Below are 19,689 nucleotides of genomic sequence, written 5' to 3' on the forward strand. Positions count from 1 at the left end.
GAGCAAAACATACATTTCTCATCGCATCCTTTCAATAAATAAATTCTCGCTCTGTCTCGCACCATCTTGAGCTGACATCACACATGTTCTCGGTCTCATTCAAAATGCAGTGACCACCACCAGCAGCTGCCACGGCATCACGCCTCGCTCTTTGTTCTGCAGACATCAACAATATTACAATGCCAGTCCCCAGCGATTAACACATCTCTACCGGGACTGAAGGAATTGAGAGGTTGTTTTATTTTTCTAGGTTCACCCCCGCCCCCAACACACACACACCCATAACGTGGTCATGTTAAATTAATGTTAAATTAATATCGATAAGTGAGTTCATTGTTGATGGCCGTAACACTGAAGCATGAGCTGAGTTCACTGTAGCAACTATGAAAGTAGTTGCAGATCAACAATAGTTTAGTGACTCAAACATTTTATCTTGACTTTGTAAGCTGACATGTCAGAGCCGCGGTGACGTGTCAGGAAGTGAGTGGCTCACTGGCACTACCGACGTTCAATCGCTCAGTCGATCGACTTTCACTGGGCCGTTTCCTTCCGGCCAGACAATGCGGCCATCGAGCCCTCCAGCACTTATTGCTCTCTTCCGCCAAACTGTGAAAGTGATCAAAGTGTTTATAGATTGCAGTGCTCATTAGCAGACACTGCCGTGTTCATCTGGGAGACAACTTTCAAAACGGTTCATGACATATTGACAAAATTGTCAAGGACGCTATGGCACACACTCTGAAACCGGAAAACCTCTAATCCAAGCCCTAATCCTAACCCTAAGCTAATCTTTGATCCTAATTCTAACCCTTTTCTGGTTTATAAACTGTGTCTTGGCGTCGTGAGTTTGTAGGAAGCAAGATGGCCACACTCGCAGGGACCCCTACTTGTAACAGTCGAGGGGTGAAAGCTGGTCTGTTTGGTCATGTGACCCGGCACAACACTTTGTCGAAAAGGGTTAGAGGAAAACAATTTGACTTAGGAACGTGAAGGAGTGGACTGGCCGTCCTGTGCAGGACCCACAACTATTGGTTCCAGTCAAGAGACACAAATAGCTGAATGTTACTTTTCTTTCTCGCGTTCTACAAGAGTTATAGGCATTTTTTAAGGTCTCTTCCATTTTGTCTCCTCAGTTTTTAATTACGTTGCCAATGTGCGCTTTCAATGGCTGCAAGCAATACTGAGGCGATTGTTGGTGGATTGATCCTCCTCGCCCTCTGTCAGCGGTGCCCCTGCTGGTCAGTCGCGTGAAACAGAGCGAGGAATCGCCATTCAGACTGTTGTCGCTCATTATCTCTTTAGAGACTTCAACTTTCAACTTTGGAATTCTCTACCCTTCTATGTCAGGCATTCTTCGTCTATCTCAACCTTAAAACCATCTCTCAAGAATCACTTCACTCCTTCATATTTTCGCTGCTTCTTATTGTGTATTACTTGTTTTGTATTTCCTACTGTCACCGGCTGTGTGCGTGCGCCTTGATTTATGGATCATACGACTTATTTCATCATTATTCTCCTGCTCATCCTCATCATTATCATCATCATCAATAACGACAACCGGTAGCTGTAAAGAGAAGGTTCCTATAAATAGAGTACGGGAATACAAATGGACAAAATTGTGGACAGAAGAAACTGCGACGTACCTTAAGACATGGAACAATATCGTAATTTAAGATGGTACCTATGACTGACTGACAGACAGACAGACAGACAGACGTCAGAAGATTGATGTCAGTGTTAATGTCTCTTACAGTGTTGCTCCCACCTGCAAGTGTCAAGCCGTCAGGTAAGGTACACACAAGTAGGGACAGATTAGAGATTTTTTTTTTCGTCTTGGTCAGTATACGGTTAATACTCTCCCAAACTTACATTACTTAATCATGATTTAACTTCAAATACTCTTAGGTGTATAATTATTATTTAAAATTAATATTCTTGTAACTGGCACAATATTGTAGCTAGCTGGTGTTTCCCCTGTTACTTCATCTCACTTTCACTTGTTTGTTTCTGCTCTCTACCGCTCACTCCACCCCACACACCCCTACCCTCCAACTCCCTACTCTGGGTCACAAAACATGGTCATTTCCGTCACAGACCAGTGCGAGATGGTTCGGATATTTGAGTGCATCAACGTAACCGACTACCAGCTGACAGTCTTCCCCAACATCCTGGGCCACCCGACTCAGGAGATCGCGTCTCACGCACTGCTGCAGGTGACCAAGGTCTTCTCCACGGCCTGCCACGGGTACACCTTCAAGTTCCTGTGCGGACTCCTCGCTCCCGAGTGCGGCCCCCACCACCGCCCCATTCCACCCTGCCGCTCCTTTTGTGAAGGTGAAGCATGCAGAACCATCGTCATTGTCATTAATGATTTTATCATCAAGATCTCTGGCACCTCTCTTTTGTTAATCACACTGGGCAAGCAGTTGACATTTAACGATCAAACAGTTTGTTTTCTGCACATCCGACAATTTTATCTAACGTCCTCATTCATGCTCCCATACATTCCATCTACACTTGCAGTCCATAGCTCACGAAGGGGTTAAAATAATCTGAAAGACACGGAGACATGAACTGGTCCGTGACCAGCTGCTTGTCTGTTTGCTGTGTTGTTGTTGTTTCAGTTGATATGTATTGACTAGTTCTTCCTCTGACATTTTCTGTTTAATGTTAATAACAATCAAGTGTAAGAACTAGTTACCATGTGAGACTTAATGTGTTAACTTCTGTAAGCTTTCCATTTTTAAAGGTTTTCTTGTTTTCCAGACGTGCAGACCAAATGTAATTTCTCCTTTCCCTTGGACTGCTCGCGGCTGCCCGAGAGTTCTGACCCCGGTGTCTGCATGGCCAACCCTTACAAACGTAAACTTGTTTCCACTTGCCGGTATTTCAGTAAGCGAACCCTGTAAGATAATATTGCCGCCTATAAAATGTAGGAACAGGGAACGAGACAACCAATTACCATGGCTACGTGTGTGCCGAGGTCAGCAAATACCAACAAATACATTCAAGCATGGACTCCAGTCTCACCTCACATCGAGTAGTGAGGAAAGCAGCGCGACCGCCGACAATAAAAACAAAATTTAGTTTCCTGTACATTGGGTCGAGTCTTGTTTTTAGGATGCAGGTGCCACAGTCACAGTCTGGATGAGAAGTTACGGGAGGGGGGATCTTTCCATCGAAAGGAGAGAAACTCCTTGTTGCAGATCTTCCGACTAGTTCGATGGTGGCCTCTGTACCATTTCAACAATTAGCAGCCTTTATGTGTCTATGTGTGTTTATGTCTATGACAATGTGTGTGTGTGTGAGTACGTGTATCGTGGCTAACTCTTGACCATCCTCTTTACTCTTGGTGTAGCGCCGGCCTGTATTCCAGTCCGCAACCAGCATTGTCTGCAGGAGGGTTTCAACAACACGTCCTTTCCAAATATGATCGGCAACGAAGGTGAGGATGAAGTGACGAACATGATCCTGTTAATGAAGGCGCTGGAGGCGGCCACGTCCTGTTACAAGTACCTCATGGTCTTCGCGTGTTCGGCCTTCCTTCCGCCTTGCTCCGGCAACCAGACCCTGGGTCATCACCTGGTCCCGCCATGCCGCAGTCTCTGTCAGGGTATGTGCGAGGGAGAGCTCTTTTTCCATTTGAATGCAAGCTTTAAAAAAATGTGTTATAGGTTTTTGTAAATTTTGTAAGTCACATCTGACTGCATCGTCATCTGCGAAATGTAGTATAAGCAAAAACAACGGCTCCATTTTGTATCTATGGTAACGGCAGAAACTTATCTTGACATGAATGCGCGCCATCGACATTATGAAATAAAAACGTGTTTTGAGGAAATTTAAAGACAAGGCACGAAATAAAGAAGACAAATTACAAATTTTCTGGTTGACTTAAACCATTTGTGTTATGGAAAAAAAACAACAACCAATTGTTAACTCTGATATAAGACTGTAGATTTTCTTGTTCAAGACAGTACAGTCTCTGTAATACACAAATATCTAGTGTGTCACGAGGCACCACTGGTGCAGCTCCTGTAACGCCGCTGACTATATCTCCCTTGGCAGCTACCCGCGATCGCTGTGAGATCTTTCTGGACATCTTCTACATGCCATGGCCGGAGGCGCTGAGCTGTGACCGACTCCCAGACTCCCCTGAGCCCGGGGTTTGTGTGGGCTACAGCCAGGCGAGGGAACCCCCTGACCTGGGCGGTACGTCATGTCATGCACACTGTGCCGACACTCGTCAGTCCTCCTTACATGTGCTAACATCACTTTTGCATGTAACAGCTGAACAGAAACGGACAAAACTGACGACACACATTTGGCATTTGCTCTTTCTTGACCCTATCGCCCATTTTCTTGATTGTTGCGGTACAACTAATCGTCTGGAGCTATAGTTGTACATGTTTCTAAACCTTCAAACCATTCAGATAAGCAAATTCGGAAATTTCTTACAAAAAAAAAAAAAAAATCGTTCCTATGCCATTCAGATGCGTTGTACCAGCGCATATGAAAAAATTGAACTGACGAGACCAAAAGTCTGGCTTAAGCAGTTTCATCTTATTTAAAATAATTTTAGTTTTAAAAGTTCTAAAACTGCTGCTGCACTATGTAAAACAACCTGAATAGCCCTAAAGCCTCAAATGTTTGAAATTAGAAATGTATTGTGTCACTGGCTCCATGGACGCTTTGTCTTGCTGCAGACTGTCAGGTGGGCGAGATGCACTGTGACCGCGGCACGCGCTGTGTCAAGGCCTCGTGGGTCTGCGATGGCTACCGGGACTGTGAGGACAACACGGATGAGAAAGACTGCGGTGGGTGACATAGTAGAACTACTCTGGCTTAACTGTTATGGATAAAAAAAATAAATAAATAACTGCGGTGACTGACGGGGCTGACACAGTCAATGCGGTCAGTGACCTATTGGAAATAGTGTGGTGAGTATATCGAGCTCATACACTCCCGCCGGTGAGCAGGAGCGCCTGGTGATCACAAGACGGATTGCACTCGAAAATCAAACTCAATGGGGTGAGTGATCGGGACTTGCCAAATGTTTTAAAAAAAAACTTGAAAACCAGGATTTTTCTGATAAAGTTAGGGAACTTCGACAGTCGCTTGTCTCCGATAACGACAAAGTTATTTCTCAAGTCTGTGTGATGGAATCGCTAAAGAAGGTCAAGGTGAACAAGTCGCAGGGGCTGATGGGATGTGTGGGCGTGTCTCCTGTGCTGTCAGTCAGGCGGAATGTTTCAACATCTCTATTCATCTCTACCTCGGGGTACATTCCAGCACTCTGGAAACTTTCCAACATCGTCCCACTCCCCTAAAACCAATCCTTGTCAACCTAATGACTTGCGGCCAAGAGCACTAACCTCCCTCGTAATGAAAACTCTTGAGAAGATTGTCAAAAATCTCATCTTAGCATCTGTAGAGAGTAAACAGCAATTTGCTGATAGGAAGGGGAGGGTGTTGATGCCACGTTGTTCATTGTGAACACACTGTACAAACATCTGGACAAGCCCCTAGATTACTCTTCGCTGATTTTAGTTCGTGCATTCAACACAGTCCAACTAGACCTTCTGGCTTTGATACTGATTTCTTATTTTGATCTTCCACATCAACTGCTTTTGTGGATAGTGGATTTTTTTACTTTGCATTGCGTGTACGTGTGTACGTGTGTGTGTGTGTGTGCAGCCGTCTGTCAGAGCCACGAGACCAGGTGTTCCCTGTGTCCATGCTGTGCATCAACACCACCAACGTGTGCGACGGCGACGACCACTGTTATGAGGGAGTGGATGAGTCGGAGTGTGGTAAGCGACGAGGAGGATATCGTAATGTTGAAGTATATATAGTACTTTCCTGTGAAGAAGACAGCTCAAATTCTGTAAACCACAACTGGAATTTGTCAATTATTATTTATTTCATTTTGGCATGCACAGACACGCTCACATGAACACACGCACCCTTTCTTGCAGTCCGTCCGTCTGTCCGTCTGTCCGTCCGTCCGTCCGTCCGTCCGTCCGTCCGTCCGTCCGTCCGTCCGTCCGTCCGTCCGTCTGTCTGCCTGCCTGCCTGTCTGCCTGCCTGTCTGTCTGTCTGTCGGCATGTTTATAACAATCTGTTACTTGCTGACACTATTTAACAGTGCGTGTGGGGGCCGACGGCGATGACCGCCTCTTGGAGGTGCGCAATCCGTTGACCGGAGAGTGGGAGGGCATATGCTCCAACGGCTGGAACTTCTCTATGTCTTTGCTCACGTGCCGCCAGCTTGGTTACAGGTAACGTCACCCAACAGCTTGGTTACAGATGACGTCACCCGACAAACAACTACTTCTACACCTCTGCACACTTACGTTTTGTTTTTAAACAGCAGTCAAACGAGCGTAAAACAATAGCTGTGCTCAACAATAGTATACAATCGTATTAGTTAATATTAAATACTATTAGTGTATATGTGTACGCCCTTTTCGGTTCGTTGAGCTGATATTAAGAAATAGATAATGTTTTCGTCAAATAGATGACATGAGACTTGAGAGCCATTTTCCATTTGTTGGGCGCCAACCCATCTTTGCCCACCAGATACGTTTCTTAGAAATTGGCTTTGATCAGCTGACCCACCGAGCGCTCAATGTCCTTTGTCGTGCAGCGTTTTGACGTGTTTGCCGTCTGCTCTGTCTGTAACAGTGACGTGCTGTCCACGTCCTATGAAACTCCCAGCAACGGCAGCCACAGGAGTCTGTTGACAAGTCTGCGGCTCGGCGCCTACCCCGACAGACTACAGAGTTTTCTTATCAAAGGGTGAGCTATCACAGAGATGAGTACGGAACGTTTCGAGTCGTACTCTCTAAAGACAACTTACTCAGAGGGGACATGGCTGGCGTCCTCTGTTCGCAAAGGGAGTGTAACTTAGCATAACCAGTTTCATCTGAATGGTCCTTGCTGACAACGTCTTGTAGCTTTGCAGACTGAGTTGCCAAAGTTACAAGGAACAAGGTCAGTAAATAAAGATGCAGAAGCCACGGTAGTTGTTTGAAGGTTACCAGGGAAGAAATAATTTAAAGAAAAATCTTTGGTGAATGTTAATATGGGGAAAAAAATCGACCGCAAACCGCAGTTACTTACATGTATCAAACTGTACTATGAGTCTATGTGTGCAAGTACGAGCGTCTATCAAACTAAATTATTTACTTGCTGAGCATGCGCAAAGACAAGCTCACCAACAGACTTGTCACTGACGACAAAACCACATAAAAAGGAGCTAGAAAAGAACGTTGATGTGTGACGACGAAACGAGACAACAGTGAGTAGCTGGAAGATGTTTGTGTCGCAGGCTGGCCGCCTGTCCCAGTGACGATGGCCGCGAACACGTGGTCAAGGTGTCCTGCTGGAAGCCAGGTAAGCTCACCAACGGTGCCAAAGGTCTTGGCTTGTACGGTGTACCTGAGTACCTCCGTCAGATTAACCCTCCTTCCCACTTTCCAGACATTATTTTCTTTTTTTCCAGAAGGCAATGTAAGAAGTAATTTTTTAGGTTTATTTTGTTCAATAAATACGGCAAGCATAAATACAGCATTGCTGGTATGCTTTCTTTTTTACCATCTTCGTTTATTTCAGGGTTGTATTTTTATTCTGAAATACTTGTATTAAATACTGGGTTCATGTTTTCGCTTTTCTCTGTTTCTAACGGTTATTGCAATTTGAGAGATGTTATAGTTACAGCGATTATCATCCAAAAAGTCAAACTAACAAAAAGAACAGAAGTGTAAAAAGGTGTGGCTGGCTGGCTGGCAGGCCGAAGTGTTAGTCTGGCAGTCACGGCAGTGGAGCGTGTGCTGTGGTCAACCATGCGTATCTTTGTGGCAGTGTGCGGTACGCGGCCTGCGCACCACGAGAGTCTGCTGCGTGTGGTTGGGGGAGAGGAGGTCACACCCGGCACCTGGCCTTGGATGGCCTCCCTGCACGGCGGCTCTGACGAGAAGTTCTTCTGCGGCGCCAGCGTCATCGCCCCCCAGTGGGTGTTGACTGCAGGCCACTGTGTGGGAGGAGGGTGAGTGGATGCTGCATGCTGACATCATGACATCCATCGCTTTGTTGCTACCATGACAGCCACGATATGTTTCATCATGATTATTATGGGATCTAGAACATTGATAACACTATCATGTATTGTAACCCTAAACATTACATTGTACTTTATTATTCATGACTATAATGGGATCGAGAACTTTGATAACATTACAATGTAGTGTAGCCCGAAATAATGTAATTAGGTCACATGGCTGTCATTAGTGCTTCATTTCTTAATAGTAAACGCAGAAAGCAGTTTAATTGATCCTTTACAACTTTGTTTACTTCTCTCTCTCTATCACACACTCACACGCACGCTGTCTTTAACTGACGGTGCTGCTGTGTGGCTGGCTATGGTGCGCAGAGTGCGAGAGACACACTACTGGACGATCAAGACAGGCCACACTCGCCGCACATCCTACTCGCCGTACCGCATTGCGCAAGCCACGGCACTCTTTCTGCACCCGGACTTCAACCCCCAGACAGTGGACAACGACATCGCCCTCATCCAACTGCGCACGCCTCTCGTGCTCAGCGACTACCTCCGGCCCGTGTGTCTGCCGGACGTCGGCAACTTCGTCGCCATCGGCACTCGCTGCATGGTTGCCGGCTGGGGAAGAGTCAAGGACTCTGTCTGTTAGTACCATTGTTAGCTCTCGTGTCGCATGCACTGACTGTACATTATACACGAATAGGTTTGCATGCACGTCACAGTTGCACACAACGATAAACGACACTTCACGTTCGCTGATAAGCTCCTTCGATTACAATAATTCTTTCACTTCATGCACGATCATCGTAAATCACACAGATAATAATGCTTCAATCTTTCAGGTCTTGTAATCGTAGCCCCATCCCACATTGCCAAAAGGGGGCAGCGCATCCCCTTCTTTTGCTGTCTCGACTACCCGCTCTTACCCCAAATTTTTAACTCTTGTCATAGTCATCTGACTGGAAGAGATGAGATCGCAACTTTCCTTCCGAATAAATATGCTTTGTAGGAGAGGGGATGCCTCACAGTGTTTGCGTACTAACAAGCAGTACTAATACTGATAGCTGTGTGTGTGTGTGTGTTGTGTGTGTGCAGATGTGATGTACGAGCCTGCTGTGCGTCAGGTGAGTCTGGACGTCGTGACGTGGGAGTCGTGCCTGCATGCGGTGGAGAACACTGACCAGCCCGTCGCCTACAAGCTGACCAGAAACATGTTCTGTGCCGGCGGCGCCGCGGGTCACGACGCCTGTCAGGTCAGTAGTTCCATACACCCTCCTGACGTACGAGCGGGTGGCGCACACCCCTACCCCATTTTAGCACTGCTCTTTGACGTATGCTGCTCTCGTTCATTCTAATGTGAAGATAATTATTTGGAATGTGCCTAGATTCCAGGTGGAATTGTCCTCTAGTTCGATCTCTAGATGTGATTAGCTGCTTTGCTTGTCAAGTCTGTTCTCATCCCCAGGGTGACAGTGGCGGGCCTTTCATGTGCCGAAAACCCAACACAACGGATGAGTGGTACCAAGCAGGCATTGTGTCCTGGGGGATTCGCTGTGCGGTGCCTAACACCCCCGGCATCTACACCAAACTGCCGCTGTACCTCAACTGGATTCACGAGGTGATGGCCAACAACTCGCACTCCTGAACACCCGCGTCTGCTGGCGCCGTCTGCACACTTGTCGCCAGCAGTTTGACAGTCTGGCATGGACACCGTACATTCTTGCATTCTTGCCTCCCCCTTTTCTTCTTTCCCGTCATCTCTTTCTCGTAACGGATGGGCTTTCTGATTTTCAAAGTATTTGAAAAAAGAAGTGATATGTGTGTGTGTGTGTGCAAATGCGAGTCTCGCTGTTACAGCAAGCTAGTCTAGTCGGGTAAAATCCACCCCTAAACTGTAGTTTGTCTCATGTGAGGCTTCGCGTGTACATCCTCATTTGTAATAGGATAGGCAAGGCGAGAAGAAGAAAGCGAAATGTTCATGCGGCTTCGTAGTGCAAACAAAACCCTCAGCGTCAACAACGAGCGAAGAAACTGCATGTGGAACTGTCCTGCTGGTGTTGGGCGACTAGCAGCTGGCTAACCTGAGGACGGCAACTGCCTCAGCTGCAAGTTTCACCCGCATAAGCAGCTAGGAGCCAGCTGCAGAGATGGTCCGGTGCTAAGCAAATTCGTTTTCGTGATTCAAGTGTGTGAGAAAATTGTCTTGGTATTTAGGCTTGTACGTGTATCGTGGAACTGGGCAATATTTTTCGTTTCACTGCTCAAGGCTCTACAACAGAAACATAGCCAAGCCGATGGATGGATTATGGTTGTAGTTTAGCTGCCGTTAGGAAGTTAATGAAAGTCAGCTTTAGTTTGTGATTATTCCAAATTTTTCAGCCTGTCTGTAATGGAGTTAAACTAAGAGACAGCACATTGGAGGTTAGCCGTGATCATTGTAGAAGTACACAAGGTCAAGACCATACCATGCAAACCCAGAAATTGATTTATGGCGGAAGCGTGCTTCAGAAAAAAAAATCCACTTCATCTTCTCGAAAGAGAGCAGTTTCATCGGGTTAATCATTGCCGTTCTACATCTCTGTCAGTCTTCATGACTTGTGAAACACAATGCAGTCTGGCAAGCAAACACTTCTCTGTTCACTGATCTTTCTTCAGGACTTCTGAAACACTAGGTAGTTTGGCGTGCAAACACTGTTCTGGTGAGTGCTGGCAAGTACACAGACCCCCTGCTTCTGATGCTAAGGCAACAGAGGGACCCTAAGTTAAGAAACAATGAAACATTATGAACTGCCGTGTGCATTAATGGTCGACGAAGGCGAAAAGCCAATAAAACCTAATATCGACCAACTGTTCTTCTGTTGATATGTGAGGTGTTTCCAGTCGGAGTTTGGGCAGTGTGTTGAGAAGTAACGCGATTCCAGTCCCAGTCGCCGCAATGCGTTAGCAGATAACGTCTGGGGTCCCCGCTAGCGCAGTGTTACTGACGAGAGCAGCGGCTGCGCTAATGACCTCCAGGTATGCATTGATTTCACGGACACAAGTCTTTATAAGCTCGTGTGCCACGTTGTTTGAAGTTATATTCATTATTAGGATCTCTTAAACGTGTTATTGTTAATGTGGAAACTTTTCAGCCAAAACAGAAGTGACATTATGCTCAGCTCATACTGAGCTTCCTGTGAATTGTGTATATATATAAAAGCTTGCTTCTAAATGTTGCATTCACGACGACTTCAAGTTGTGCTTGTAAGCTCTCTCTTAACTCGTTTGCTTTGCAACGCTGTAATTCGAACGTTTGCAGGTGGGCATTGAGTCACTGTTGTTGCTATAAATGAAGTCTGTGTCTCGCTTATCTTTTCTGCACGTACTCCCGCATTAGATGTATAGTGTGTGCTGTCAATGCCTGCACTCACCCAAAGTAGTACAAGACGCACATAAACAAGCAGTAAACCCACCGACTTCAGACTCAATCATAATAATATCAATATTGCTTCCTAAACAACTGAAAAGACAGAACTAGCAAAAGCAAGTGAGACAACTCGTACACATTTTCTTGAAACGTGCAGTGTTTGAGAAAATAACATAATTCAAAACAAAAATAGTTGATTCATTTATTAAGATTTGTCATGTACTTATCCTAAATGCGTTCATATCTTCCATCATCTTTTTTTCTGCTTTGAAAGGTTTCTCCATTCCTTTGAAATTTCTGATATGGATAGAACATTATTCAAGTTTATATATATATTTTTAAAAATAACGGAATAATCTCTACCCTAGAAGCTTTAAGTGAAACTGAGAAAGGCAATGAAGTTTCCTGATAATTGCTAGACAGTATATTTAAAGACAACACAAGAAGAAAACAAAGACTAAAAAGCTACAAAATGCAATAATGGGGTTAGGGATTGCCTCTTCATATTTTCTTCTTTAAGAAATATTGATGGCTGCATCATCGTAGTCTACCCTGCTGTTCCTGAACAGGGCTGTTTTCTATCCATTCTACAGTCTGGACTGATCTTCACAAACTATTTGGATAATCCTGAAGTGTTCCTGTGCATAGCCAGTCTCCTGGGACCGTAGCTATCAAGTGAGAGTAGTTTCCCCAGGTCAAAAACATTTTTATTGTGGTAGTGATAATGTGATGATAAGACCCTGAGGACACTACTTCATGTCTCTTCACTCAAAATGAATCTTTCACTTTATACCAGCTCCAGAGGTTTTTACCTAGTCTGCACACTTCAGAAAAAAGTTACTTGTCCTTGAGTTTTGCATGTTGCCCTAGAGCAAAGACTTCATAACTATTGCTCCTAGTGTTATTTCTGTCACAAGCCCAGAGCTCTGTTTTAGATATATTCAGGTTTTTCTTCAGCCAGCATGCAAAATTTAGTTTAAAATGCAAGATTCTTCTTCCATGAATGTAACTAAATAATCCTTATCACCACAAATAGAATAGACCCTCCACCTCCAGTACACTGCTGGATCCAACAATGTCTGTAACTAAAGCAATATGGGTGATAGTCTCATGTTGCTATTTTCTTATACTACAGAAACCCCGTGTTGTATCACAATCTGTAAAGTATTTTTTTCCAAAATATGAATGCTTGAGGTTCACTGTCCTTTCATTAGACAGCCTTCATCTGACCAATATCGACTGCTGGTGACAGGCCAGCCCCACTGTTCCTGCAATTCTGTTCAATGCGCAACAATTCACAAGTTCTACATTAGTAAACATTATTGCTGCACTTGATATTGCTTGTATCTCACTCTAATTTTGATATATTTTAACCAAGAATCAGTTGAAAATTCAACTCATGTTTTCTTCATTGAACTATTCTCACTGGAGCTGTTGAAATACTCTGGCCTCTATGCCCAACAACCAATGTTCCCCAACAAAAAACAATTTGATATGAACTAAAATTAGAAAGCTTTATTAAAAGAACTGCTCAATAAGAAAAACAAGATAGCTAGGCAACCTCTCTATAGTTACCCAAGATAGGCTACAGTTTCTAACTGCTTAAACTACAGGTGCTAAGTGCTTTCAACTAGAAATTTTTCATTGTTTTGTTACATAAAATTACACAGCAAAGTGATGTGTTGTTTTTTTGTGTGAACATGTGGGAGACAATTTGTTACCTGCTTAAGATATGTTTTCAGATTTTTTTCCTATCTCGGTTTACAAAAACTACTAGAGAATGCTCATTGTTTCAACCATAAAGATTTCACATCCTAATATAAAGGAAGGCATTCAGATTATGTCTACAACAAAAACAGTATGAAAATGCTGAATGCACAGCTTTCATTGGCCCATATCCCCAACTTATAGCCTTTGCATTCTCATCTTTAATTAAACTTCAATGGCTCAAGTCACACAGCTTCAACAATTTCATGTCACAAAACCACTAAGTAAAACAACTGATTGATTTCAAAGCTGTTATGATTCCATTCTGAATGGTCATTTCAATACAAAAAGAATGTCCAGCCATTGATAACAATAGCAATATTCAAATCAGCAACTATTATTCCGGATCCATGAATATGTGGCTTGCTCAGAATAAACATGCTAGTTCACTTTCCAATTTGAATATCAGCATGACAAAAAACTTAATAGTAAAATCTTTTGGCTAATAGCCCCTCTCCTGATTACAATTTTCATTGTTCACCAACTATCAGGGATTACAAATCATTTCCCCACGTTTCAAGGGTTTTGCTGTCCAGAATGACTGTCAACAGACCAATTTTCTGTATTAAAGCTTAACTTTAAGCTCAGTGCTGATTTAGACCCAAGGGAGACAGCACCCATGCCGGTAGCTACCAAAGTGGTCATTCTTTGCTTCCATCTAGCCTGACAATTATCTCCCATTGCCAGATAGAATTCATTCTTTCCAGTTGCCTAAAAGTTTGGCCTTTGGTAGAACATCATTAAAAAGTAGATGAAAATAAGGTCTATGCTTGCTGAAAATATTTTAAAATAGCTCTATGACAAAGTGCAGCAGTACAGGCCTGGTTCTGGAATGATCTATCAACATGCATTACTTTCTCCTCACAAGGGAAAAAACTCTCAGGAACAGGTACCAGTCTTTGCAGGCATTATTTTATTGTGAACTGAACTGAAAGGTTGCATCCATACATTCTTTCTAAAAGCAGTTTTTAGAGTAAAAGTGACCAGAAAGAAATTATTTTGCTGATGCAGCATTCTTTATTTGTTCACTGTTTCATTGTCCAGGTGTTTACCAAGCATAAAAAAATCTTTAAATGCAAAATACCTGCAATTTTCTCCTGCTTGACTGAAATATTTTGCACAACAGAACTTCTTAGGTCTTTAAGAATTTGATTATAATGCATGGATTTATTTTCTGTATGAAATGTCAAGTTCAAAGGGAGTAAAAACCAAATTGCACGACTTTGTCATGTATTTTATACTTTTTTTTTTAAACAAGTTTGAGATGTACCTGGTATGTAAACAGTATACTTGAAAATCATTGGTTACACTAACAAAATCTAAAACTGATCCAAAATACAAAAAGGAACATTGTGGCTGAAAATGTACAATGATTATTCAAAATTTACTGTACTACAAATGTAATGACATACTGCAAATGTTTACAATTGGCCAGAGTTTGCAACTGTTATCTTTTTGGAGGTCTTGCCAGACTGAGATCCATAAGTCTCAATCGACTTCACAATATCCATGCCTTCAACCACCTCACCAAATACCACGTGTTTCCCATCCAGCCTGTAAAAATTTATAAATATACTTAAAACCATATTCAGGGCTTATCTAAAGTAAATATTTTAATAATCAAAGGTCAGCTATTCTTGAACTTTGTAGAACCCCCCTGACCCGAAAACTATAAAAACCAGGTCTATTCCCAATAGATCTCTTCAAATGAACACTTAGTGCACTCTTATCTATACACAGACATGCCCAACAAGGCTACATGAATGATTTCAGACTTATGAAGAAAAGGAAATTACTGTTACACACTATCCTCTAAATGTTCAAGGGTTTCGGCAGTGAAAACCCTTAATGAACAAATACAAAGTATGAGAAAAGACTGGGTTTTTTTTAATGTTGCTAAGCAATAAAATAATTTCTCACCATGAAGTGACTACAGTTGTAATGAAGAACTGAGACCCATTGGTGTTGGGCCCAGCATTCGCCATAGACAACAGACCTGCAAACGAAAACAGGTGTGGATGAAGTATAAATGCACTTTCTAAAATGCTGGATGTGCACTTGCTGTGTAATAACAGTCTCAGCACCAATGATCTCTGTGACAAAGCACAAAACTGTTCAATCCTTCAATGTTGCATAAGATATAGCATTTTTCCTCAAACAGTTTGCAGACAGAAAAGGACTTTCTTGGGGGAAAGAAGATTTACCAATTCTTTAACGTCTGCTCTGGGTATATAAAAAAAATATTGCTTACATTAAATATAGCTACAAATGACAAATTACCTGGCTTGGTGTGCTTCAGTTTAAAATTTTCATCCTCAAATTTGTTGCCGTAAATACTTTTGCCTCCTGTTCCATCACCTCTTGTGAAATCACCTCCCTGGCACATGAACTGTGGTATAACCCGGTGGAAAGAAGAATTTTTATAGCCAAATCCCTTCTCACCAGTGCACAGTGCACGGAAATTTTCTAGAACCAGAAATAAAACACCACAAATCCTTTTCAGTGTATGCATGATATGAAAAAAGCACAATAACCCAATAAATATCAATCACCTTTCATCCCAATTGATATGGTTTGTTCTTTTGTAAAAGACACAAAGCCAAATAATTGCTATTCATGTGAACTAGTAAAGTGGATTCTTATTTACATTTCCTATGCTTTGAATAAAAAATATTTTTATTGAACTAGAGACTCATTTACATTCTAAACTGCCAAGTTTTCCCCCTTAAAATTGTCATGATAAAGCTGAGATGTCAAACTTAATTATAATACATGAAAAAAGAATTACTAGGATTAACAGAAAAACTCTTCCAATTCTCATCATTAATAAAGCAATTCAGATCATCTTACCAGCTGTCTTGGGGACAACATCACTGTACAACTGTGGGCACACAAACAAACAAAAAATGTCAAAAGCAAGCAAATTTGCTTTGCAGCTTGTTATGGAAACTGCTGTAAAGATGTATGTTAAAAATTAGTTTTAAATGTATATCAATTTTAAACAAAACAAAAAATAAACAATGCTTCAACTATCAAAAATATGATCATTCACAACACCCAAATTAACACATTTAGTGTAATTTATAAATGTGTGGTACTATTAGCAACTAAGTACAATGGACTTTACATTATCTGTCAAGATTAATATTTGTTCCATGAACAAACAAGCAAACCTAAGAAAGACCAATTTTTAAAACTATTTTAAATTAAATGCTGTCTCCTTCCAAAGGCAACTGCTGTAACTAACTTCCTGGCAGACATTTTTTTTTTCAGTGATACCGCCATTGTCGAATGAAAGGTAAATGCTGTTAGATGTGGTGCAGGAATATGCATAAGAAAAATATTATTTTAATGTACGCAATAGTAGAGCAGTCTACATGGCACAGCTAAATGTCCCATGGCAATGGTTTTAAACGAAAGCGAAAAATGTTAAAAATTAGAAAAGTTAGAATACGTAGATTTATATTAACCCTGATCCACTCTCTCTTCTCCCACACATACAAAAGATCGACATGCTTCGATTGAACTGACCGGCCTCCGGAGCAATTTTTCTAACCGGTTAAAATTAGGCTCTGTAGGTAAGGCTCCTGGCATCGCGTGCCACAAGAACAATGCATTTCTTCCAAATATTTATAGTAAAAACCAGTACTTTAATTAATATAATATCCAACTGGAAGGGCACTTTTTAATCTGAGGCAAAGCATGTCATCTGCACGCATGATCCAAGATGGCTGACATGCTGCAAGCAGTACACCAGCCAACACCCAGATAACCCATTAACTACTAGATGAGTTTGACCATCGATAACTTTTCTTCCAGCGCGAAAAAAATTAATAGCAAGAATTAAAGAAATCTTGTTAAATTAAACTATTGGAAAAGCAGCGATCACTATGATATGGCGAGTAAAACGTGGAAATGATGCGCCCACTTTGGCTACCTCTGTGGACATTAGAATACCACTAAACTAGAAGACTGAATGGCTTTACAATAACGCAATCAGTAGTGGCGCACATTTTTTAGCTCTGTAAAATTTACCGCTTGTTGTTAATATTCAGCGTTATAAATGGCTAGGCCTCGAATACTACTGTTTCCGGAGGATTCTATTAAATACGATTACTGCGTCTGAGATACCTTTAGTTATACCGATATTTGCCAGTAAAACTGTAGATCTCTTTTCCTGAACAGTGACGCTGAAGGAGACCCGCTTCTTCACGTTTCAACATTTGAAAAAAAAGTATTCTTTACACTCACCTCGAAAGTTATTCTTCCAATATCTCTGCCATCGGCTTTCATATCAAAAAATACTCTTGGCCTGCCCATCTTGCTGTCGTCGCCAAAAAACCTCAACAAAACTGAGCGATTGCAATTCAAGCTAGTCACGCCGCGTCTTGCGCCGGGGGAAAGGAAGATGCGCGCGCAAGCGTACGAAAATGTGCACACCATTCTTTGTCTTCCGTTTCTTTGCAGTATTAACACCTGCAATTTAAAATAATATAGTTGGCATCAAAAACCTCTCCAATAATAGGTTATAACAATTTCGCGATAATTTTTTTACATTCTAAAAAATAGGCTAACTTATTATTTTGCGGAAGGATATGCAAGCCGCAAAGGTCACCAAAGGAGGATGATACACATGGATAGACATGACCAAAAAAGTCACTTATCAAGCCACTTGCTAAGTCATATATTCATCAATTTTAAGACCTTTTATTTATTTCTCGGTATGATTAAAACAGAAGATATACGCAAGTCAGTATATTTCACCGTACTCTCACCTGATTCGGTGGAGGAACTCAGTCGTCGTGTAGGGGATCGAGCACATGGATAGACGCGGCAGCTGACAGGGCCTGCCACTCTTGCCTATTGTGGGCATTAGTCAGTCCAGTACACCCAAGCTTTCAACCGGCGGTACGCGTACCCATAGGGGTAAAGATAAATAAGCACACGCCATTATAAAAATAAGTACTTTTACGCGCGAGGGATACCCGTGGACATTCACCTTTTCGTGGTACAGTCGCGGAATAGGTTGAGATTCTCTGCTGTACACAGTCCAGTCTTTGACAAGTTGAGAACCCACCCCAGAATTAAGCCCTTTTTCTTTAATGCGCGTGTAGCTATATGAATTTCATTGATGTCGATGTTCACAAAAATTGTTCAAAATAGATCGGCAGGTTGCATTATGGATGTGAGAAACAAAGGACAGGGTTAGTTCGCTAATTAGTGTAATTTTGCCATTCGATACGACGGATTTAATGAATGCGGCTATTTTTTTCTACACAAGGATTCCTAAACACTTTAATTCGTCAAATTACTCAGTGCCCCCTTCCAAAACAAAATGATTTTTTTTAAAAGTAATTTCTGGCAACCCAAACAGATTTTTACTCTCTTCTACATGCAAAACAACTCTGAAAAAATTAGTCTTAGCGTCAATCAATTTTTTAAAAAAAACATATCTCTCACAGATATACATGTAAAACACATAAAAAGTGATATTTTACAATATAACAACATAAAAACAAACATATGCATATAGATTAGCAGTCATTTTAAGAATACATCCATCTGCCAAAGAAGCCATATGCAGCAGTGTAAAATTTTACACAACAGAGACGAAGTATACGTGTTCTTTTCACATTTATTAATATGAGTATACGTGTTCTTTTCACATTTATTAATATGTGAATATTAACAATATTAATGTATATAATATCAAAACATATCTAGTTTTAGGTAATCATAAAGTCATTTACATATATAAAGTCAGCATATATAGTTAGTCTGGCTAACAAGTTGTTTATATGGTAGCCATGCAGTGTTTAGCAAACTTTTCTTCGTTTATTTCTAAACATGCATTAATTATAAATGTAAACAAAATGATTCCTATATGCTCACTCATTTACACTATAGGAGGAGATAGTCAAATGACTCATCTTTATTTATGAGGGTAAAAGAATAAGTTATGCTTTTTTACATCTAGTCCTCGGACTATATGCAGCAGAAATAAAAAAATTAGATTAATTCAAAGCAAGGCAATAAAAAGAGACAAATTATGATATGTAAAACTATGGTGGTTGATAACTGACAGGGTTATTTTTGTTGGCTAGATGACAGGTTCTGTCAGTGCGAGAATACACTATTAAGTTAGCTAGAAAGCCTCTGTAAATAATCAAAGGGTTTGGAAAAGGTGTTGTAGGAGTCCCACATTGAACCTGTACAGAACTGAGTCCGTTCTTTGGAGATCTGGCGGAAGGTCGTTCCAAAGAACACTGCCAGAATATTTCAGGCTGTCTTGAATGGGACTATTCTCGGTATGGGAATATGGAGACTTTCTTAATCAGTTTTAAAGAGTGATCCAGATCGCAGTCACACATTTAAATTTAAGAAAAACAAATCTTCAGATGATGGAAGCAAAACCTCTTTGTTCTTTTCACTCAACAACTACAATACAGTTTTCAAC

At 41.7% G+C, this 19,689-nt stretch overlaps 2 protein-coding genes across 2 annotated transcripts in view; one reads left to right on the plus strand and one right to left on the minus strand.

Moving 5' to 3' along the window:
- Positions 1-13,139, plus strand: part of LOC112560750 (atrial natriuretic peptide-converting enzyme-like) — a 55,710-nt gene extending 42,571 nt beyond the window's left edge. The window contains exons 7-20 of the mRNA XM_025232790.1: positions 1,754-1,786; positions 2,095-2,334; positions 2,767-2,862; positions 3,359-3,613; positions 4,066-4,209; positions 4,704-4,814; positions 5,695-5,805; positions 6,146-6,278; positions 6,685-6,798; positions 7,331-7,395; positions 7,864-8,047; positions 8,432-8,703; positions 9,155-9,312; positions 9,525-13,139. Coding sequence (XP_025088575.1) covers positions 1,754-1,786; positions 2,095-2,334; positions 2,767-2,862; positions 3,359-3,613; positions 4,066-4,209; positions 4,704-4,814; positions 5,695-5,805; positions 6,146-6,278; positions 6,685-6,798; positions 7,331-7,395; positions 7,864-8,047; positions 8,432-8,703; positions 9,155-9,312; positions 9,525-9,704 — 2,096 coding nt within the window. The 3' untranslated portion in view covers positions 9,705-13,139. The remainder of the gene's footprint in view (positions 1-1,753; positions 1,787-2,094; positions 2,335-2,766; positions 2,863-3,358; positions 3,614-4,065; positions 4,210-4,703; positions 4,815-5,694; positions 5,806-6,145; positions 6,279-6,684; positions 6,799-7,330; positions 7,396-7,863; positions 8,048-8,431; positions 8,704-9,154; positions 9,313-9,524) is intronic.
- A 988-nt stretch (positions 13,140-14,127) lies between these two features.
- On the minus strand, positions 14,128-17,708 carry LOC112573078 (peptidyl-prolyl cis-trans isomerase-like). Its single transcript, XM_025253098.1, has 5 exons — positions 17,484-17,708; positions 16,083-16,113; positions 15,513-15,698; positions 15,153-15,228; positions 14,128-14,786 (listed from the first exon to the last, which is right to left on the minus strand). Exons 1-5 carry the CDS (start codon positions 17,673-17,675, stop codon positions 14,654-14,656), a joined length of 618 nt encoding a protein of 205 aa, XP_025108883.1. The 5' UTR covers positions 17,676-17,708; the 3' UTR covers positions 14,128-14,653.
- Positions 17,709-19,689: the final 1,981 nt, after the last annotated feature.

This window comes from Pomacea canaliculata, linkage group LG1, assembly GCF_003073045.1.
Source record: "Pomacea canaliculata isolate SZHN2017 linkage group LG1, ASM307304v1, whole genome shotgun sequence".
Classification (NCBI taxonomy): Eukaryota; Metazoa; Mollusca; class Gastropoda; order Architaenioglossa; family Ampullariidae; genus Pomacea; species Pomacea canaliculata.